The 6372-nt window shown below is 52.8% G+C and overlaps 1 protein-coding gene across 1 annotated transcript; it reads right to left on the bottom strand.

The window, feature by feature from the left end:
- Positions 1–4817: 4817 nt before the first annotated feature.
- LOC109748612 (uncharacterized) lies at positions 4818–5740 on the bottom strand. Its single transcript, XM_020307642.4, has one exon. The coding sequence runs from the start codon at positions 5649–5651 to the stop codon at positions 5256–5258; it is 396 nt and encodes a 131-aa protein (XP_020163231.1). The 5' UTR covers positions 5652–5740; the 3' UTR covers positions 4818–5255.
- Between the last annotated feature and the right edge of the window lie 632 nt (positions 5741–6372).

Here is a 6372-nt window from a genome sequence, read left to right as displayed (position 1 = left end):
GGCTTGACAACATGAGTGAATGTTTCATCATAATCAATGCCATGTTGTTGAGAGCAACCACGACAGACCCAGCGGGCTTTATAGTGGGAGAGGCTCCCGTCAGAGTGGAATTTTTGGCGAAAGACCCATTTGCCAGAAACGATATTTGTATTGGAAGGATGAGGAACTAACTGCCAAGTATTGTTTTGAATTAAAGCATCACATTCTTCTTGCATGGCAGCAGCCCAATTCGGATCAAGAAGAGCAGTTTTGTAAGTTCTGGGGATGGAAGAGAGAGATGCGGTAGCATGTAGGTTGAGGCGATCTGTGGGCTGACGAAAACCTGATTTGGCGCGAGTACGCATGCCATGATCATTGGCAGGGGCGATGGTAGAAACAACTTTAGCTGGTAGGATGGAAACGGTGGTGTCTGGTGTAGGAGAAGATGCGGACGGTGGGTGGGGTGGCGTTGGGTTGTGTGGTTGCGGGTTGGGTGATGGCGGGTTGGGTGGTGGCGAGTTGTTTGGTTGCGGGTTGGGTGGTGACTGGGTGTTTGATGGCGGGTTGGGTGGTGTCTGGGTGTTGGATGGCGGGTTGGGTGGTGTCTGGGTGTTGGATGGCGGGTTGGGTGGTGCTGCCGTGACAGTAGGTGCGGTAGGTGGGGCTGCCGTGATAGGAGTGTAGAGGTGGAATGGATGGGGAGAAGAGGTGGCGACGGTGGTAGGGATGATTGATGGTGTGTCGGTGCGTTGAGCAAAAGGAAAAATATGTTCGGCGAATGTAACGTGGCGAGACACGTGTATCCGTCCAGTGTGTAAATCAAGACAGTGGTAACCTTTGTGTTTGGCGGAAAAACTAAGAAGGACACATGGGATAGATCATGGAGAAAGTTTGTCTTCAGAGGTGGCACAGGCATTTGGAAAGCAAAGACAGCCAAAAACACGAACCTCGGAGTAATTGGGATGGCAAAGGAAAAGAGAGTAATAGGGAGTGATATTTGGATTGGTTTTGGAGGGGCGAATATTGAGAAGAAAGGTGGCTATGTGGAGTGCTTCTACCCAAAATTTTGATGGCATGGAGGACTGAACGAGAAGTGTACGAACAATGTCATTGATCGTGCGAAGAGAACGCTCGGCTTTACCGTTTTGAGGAGAAGTGTAGGGACAAGAGAAGCGAAGAAGGATGCCATGTGTTAAGAAGAAGGTCCGATTTTGAATGTTGTCAAACTCACGGCCGTTGTCACATTGAATGAAACAAATAGGGAGGAAGAAGTGGACAGAAACATAGTGCTGAAAATTTAGAAAAAGAGAGTAAACATCAGATTTGTTGCGGAGAGGAAAGGTCCATACAAAGTGAGTAAAATCGTCTAGTATGACAAGATAGTATTTAAAACCAGAAACACTTGCAATGGGTGATGTCCATAAATCACAATGTATTAATTCAAAAGGATAGGTACTAGAAGAACTAGAGGAGCTAAAGGGAAGACGCACATGTTTGCCTAATTGACAAGACTCGCAAAATGAAGAATTGTGGGAATCACGATTACATGGTATAGAAAATTCACTAAGCATAGATGCTAAAACAGCAGGGTTCGGATGACCCAAACGACGATGCCAAAGGTCGACGGAGGCCACCATGGATGTAGGAGGAGGAGCGGCAGGGACACCATGAAGAGAGTAGAGTTCACCGGAGCTATTAAAGCGGGCAATCTCGGCCTTGGTCTGGTAATCCTTCACAGACAAGCCAAAAGGGTCGAATTCAATGAAAACTAGATTGTCGCGAGTAAATTGGCAAACAGAAATTAAGTTTTTAATAAGAGCGGGTGCAACAAGAACATCGCGAAGAAGAAGTGGTTTAGTGGGTGAGGGAAGTTGAGCTTGACCTACACAGTATATGGGAATAGATGAACCATCACCAAGAGTAAAGGAACGAAATGGAGGAGTGCAAGAAGAAAGGAAATTACTTGATGCAGACATATGACTAGAGGCACCAGAATCAAAAATCCAATCCGTACCTGAGTTTCCTTGGGCAGCAAAGTTGTTCATGGCCTGAAGAAAGGCGGCTTGATCCCAGCTCGGCGGTGCAGGTGAGGTTAGTGTGGGTAGCAGCGGCGGCTGATATGCCAGTGAACTCAGGAGAGCCGACGAGGGCATGTAGTAGAGACTTCCGTCAGCAGGAGAGGGTGAGGGAGCACCGTAAGGAGCATACGATGGAGCGGCATGATATGTGTTCGCCTGCTATCGAGGGGTGAGCAACCCAGGGGCACCAGTATGCGGACGAAGGCCGGGTTGCCAAGCACCGGTGTAGGTAGGTGGAGCGCCAAGGGGGGACGGGGCAGACCAGGGCATAGGCCATGCCTGGACAAGCCCGGTCCAGGGATCATGCAAAGGACGCTAGGATGGAGCCCCAGGTGGAGCACTCGGAGCCGACGCAGGGTTTGAAGGCGGCGGTGTCGAAGGAGGCGCCGAGCGCGTCGAGGGCGGCCTGTAGATGGGGGTTTTGCAGCGGTAATTGGGACTGGGGCGCCAGCCTGGAGGTGGCTGCACGGATGGCGTCGGGGGCGGGGTGGCAGCAGGAGCTGGCGGGGGAGGCGCTGATGGAGACGGCGTAGGAGGACGAGCCGCAGCATGGAAGACCCGTGGGCGAGAGTAGCCGGGCGGCGGCGGCGGTGATGGGGTGGGTGGAGCCATACCCTAAACCCTAGGATCGAAAAACTGATACCATGATAGATGAATAAAACTATTGCTAGTATATGTTTTAGCATAGGGTACATGGCTATATATATTGGTACAAACCGACTTAGACTAGATATTACAAACCGACTTGGACTAGAAAACTTGTGATCCAAAGAATAGTCTAACATAGACCTTGGATCTATTCCAGAGTTGTCACATAGAGTCTCAAACTATAAAACAATGCTATCCACAATGGCGGCATCGGGCCCAGGAAAGGGGGGCAGTGGCCTAGGGCATAGTGGGCTTCTGCTCGTTTACTATAGATAAAAACACTATTTGACATTGTAGCTAGATTGTTGGCCTGGGACAACTCTAACTCCGCTACTGGTTATTATGGTTATTCAGAAACGTGATCACCCAGAAATGTGATCACCTGGAAACACTATTTGACATTGTAGTATAATGTGCAGGTTGCCATGTGAATACGTGATCACCCAGAAACTAAACTGATGAACATCGTCTCCACACTGTACTATGTTAAACCGATACGGCTGCCTCCTTTTTTCGAGAGTACACCTATACGTACCTTATTTTATAGAAGACAAAAATCAAGTATAAGAGAGTACAACTTGTTGCGAACAATAGTTGTGGCAAAAACTCCACACCAAGCTAATCAAAAGATTAGCCATCACAACTAATACAAACACAATACAAAGGAGGCTGCCCTAAACAGATCTGCAAACTGCGCCTTGACCATCACCGGTTATCCCAAAGAGGAACAGCTTCCATCGAACTTTCCTCGTTGACGCATCAACCATCCTTGAATGTCTAAGAAGAGACGACGAGTGGTAACGGGATTTGGTTGGACCCAAGAAAGCAATCATCTTGGACTCACTGGCAGCTATGTGCATAGCGCCCATGAAGATCCCGGACCAGCAACAAGCACGGGAGAACCACATCGCAGGACCTCACGCCATGTCTCCTTCTCAGGTGCCGGTGGCCTAGTAGAGATCGATCTCCCGAGTCTGACGTGCCGTACGGAGTACCGGACGGACACTGCAAGTCGCAAGAGAAAATGTGGCTGGCCCAAGTTTCGCGTCAGAATTGGCGCTGGCTCTGAATTCTGGCAGGAAAAACAGAACGCTCGTGCGCTCCGGAGAATGGAATTCTGCACGGGTGCACGTGGTAATAGTGCGCTCGCGCTGCAGCCAACATCACGCCCGGCCGGAGGGGAACGACTTGGAATGTTTCAAATATATTCAGGCCTGCTGGAACGGATCGAAAATTCGAAATGTAGCAGGCGGCACCGAGAGCGATGCACCGTACGTGCGTGCGTACGTATTCTTCCTCCTTCGGTCGTTGGCTGCACGGTGGCACAGTGGTGTAGTAGAATCGTACGCTGCTTCTCTACAACAACCACGACTAGAGTACGTACTGTACCACGAGCCGTCGACGACCATGTGCGCAGCGCAGCTGCCTCTTTTATCACCCCATTTACTTTGACTGGTGGGCTCATGGCTCAAGGCTCGGCTTTTGTACATACTTACGATTATAATTTGAAGGAAACACATTTGGACCGTATTTTACCCGGATCATGACCACCCGAGCAGGCAAACGTGCGTGGTTTCGTTGAAAGCGACAAACTGGTTTTTTTACTTATCTAACGGGCAAACTAGTTGGAAACATAGGTGATGCATGGATGAAATGCGTGGTTTTTGTTCGGGCATACGTGGATCGATTAGTCAGAGCGGCGACCCCGCAAAGAGGCGTCGCTCTCGTGGTTGAAAAAGCTGGTGAGCCGTAGCATCACGTCCACCAGCTTTCTTGGACGCCATCTATGATGCGAGGTTATCACGCTTAAGCATGTGCACAAGTTTGACCGCCTCGATTGTTAGTATGTTAACCCATGCATCGACCGGCGGGAGGAAATTAACCTGGGCCAAGAATTGACCAAAGGTTGCTGCTTTTGCTTCCATGAGAATATGCTACAGCTATATAGCGGCTCTATAGCACTTTTGTGCACTTTTTTTGTTGCGGGAAATAACACTTTGGCGCTACTTTAACCCTGCTCCGGTCGTTCGATCCAAGTTGTTCTGGTTGTGCATACACTGTCGGAATGTAGGCTAGAGCTTCACCACTCACAAACTTAATCATGCGCCAGTATTTAATATGCGGGAAATATGGTAAGTAGCGAATGTGGATGTATACAAGGTTTAAAAAGGGTGGATTGCGCCACCGAAGTGGCCACACGCTATTTACAAACAACACCAGAAAGGCAAAACCAAAGCAAGCGGACGGAGCAAAACCCAGATACGAGTACATCACCAGTGAGAAATCAAAAGCTACTACTGCTCTAACAGGCTACATAGTACAGTTGGTGTTCATCCTAACTCAAGCACCACTTCATGGATCCTTTGGAGAGAAACAGAAAAACAAGAAGCCTCTCCATGGATCACACCATGGACCATGCACAGAGACGGACGGATCTAAGCAAGAAAGCTACTAGCTCATGGAGGAGATCAAGCTCTGATCGCGCGCGGTGACCGGGGAGGGGAGATCGATCGAGAGCGGACGGACGGGCGCCGTGTGTACGTTGAGGAGCTAGGTGGCGTCGGCGGCCTCGGGGCACTCGAGGATGCACTCGAGGCGCGGGCGCCAGGCGTCGGCGCGCGGCGGCTTGTAGTCGTCGGCGCGGGCGTTGCCCATCTGGCGGAGGACGTCCTCGAGGCGCTGCTCGCCGCTCTTGAGCTGCGCCATGAGCCACTCCAGCTCCGCCCTCGTCAGGACCACCTTCACCTTCATCCCGGCCGCCGGCGACGCGGACGCCGGCGCCTCCTCCTCCTCCTCCTCTTCCTCCTGCAGCAGCACCTGGCCGATGCTCCTGAGCTGCTCCTCCTCCTCCTCCCTCTCCTCCGGCGCCACCCGCTCGCCGTGGCCGTGCCGCCGCCGCATCTCGCGCTGCTGCTGCGTAGACGCCTTGTTCAGGCAGTTGCCCATGGCGCTCGCCGATCGACAAGGTGGTGGGGACGGGCAGAGTAGCTTTGGTAAGTAGAGTGCCTCGCTTTTGCTAAGAGGTGGCAGGAGCGCAGGCGCGGGGTGTTATATAACGACCAGGCACGAGGGTGGCCGTAGCCAGCCACTAGCAGCTCTAGCTCGGAAGCCAGCGTTGGGTTGGTGCGTGGTGTGCGGGAGCCGTGGGGCCCGCGGAGGGCAAGGAATGCTGCATGCACATGGTGGGGTCCGGCCGGGGTCGCGGGATAGGTGTGGCATGGTGTGGTGCGGCCTCTGTGTGTGGGTGTGGTACTGTGGTTCGGTGCGTGGCCCCTCAACAGCAGGCAGAGGCTCTTTTGCCTTCGCTTTTGCCGCTGCTTCCTCCTCTCTGCTTTTCGGTCTGGTTTGGTCGGTCGCATGTGTGCGTGCTTGCCAAAGCTATTCCGTGGGAGCGGGACAGACAGTCACTGGTGACGAGATCTCCGGGCATGTGGGCTCGCGGTGCCCTTGCCGGGCTGGGCCACCGGCATGATGCGGCCAGCGAGCGTGCGCGCGCGCCCGGTGCCGGTGGCATCATGCATGGCATGCTTCCGACGCACGCATGCGCGGCCTCGACCGCGACCACAGATCGGTGCACGGCACCGTGGCCGGATCGGCACCGTATCTGCCGGGCTGTCGTCAACCGATCATGCACCAATGCACGGGCCTACGCCGGGGCCCCTCGCGC

This window comes from Aegilops tauschii, chromosome 7 (genome assembly GCF_002575655.3).
Source record: "Aegilops tauschii subsp. strangulata cultivar AL8/78 chromosome 7, Aet v6.0, whole genome shotgun sequence".
In the NCBI taxonomy this organism is placed as follows: Eukaryota; Viridiplantae; Streptophyta; class Magnoliopsida; order Poales; family Poaceae; genus Aegilops; species Aegilops tauschii.
Note: the sequence above shows the minus strand (reverse complement) of the source record. Positions and strands in the feature narration are given on the sequence as shown.

What these genes read in the sequence shown, in the direction of transcription:
- LOC109748612 (XM_020307642.4), bottom strand. Translation starts at nt 5,651, where the DNA reads ATGGGCAACTGCCTGAACAAGGCGTCTACGCAGCAGCAGCGCGAGATG.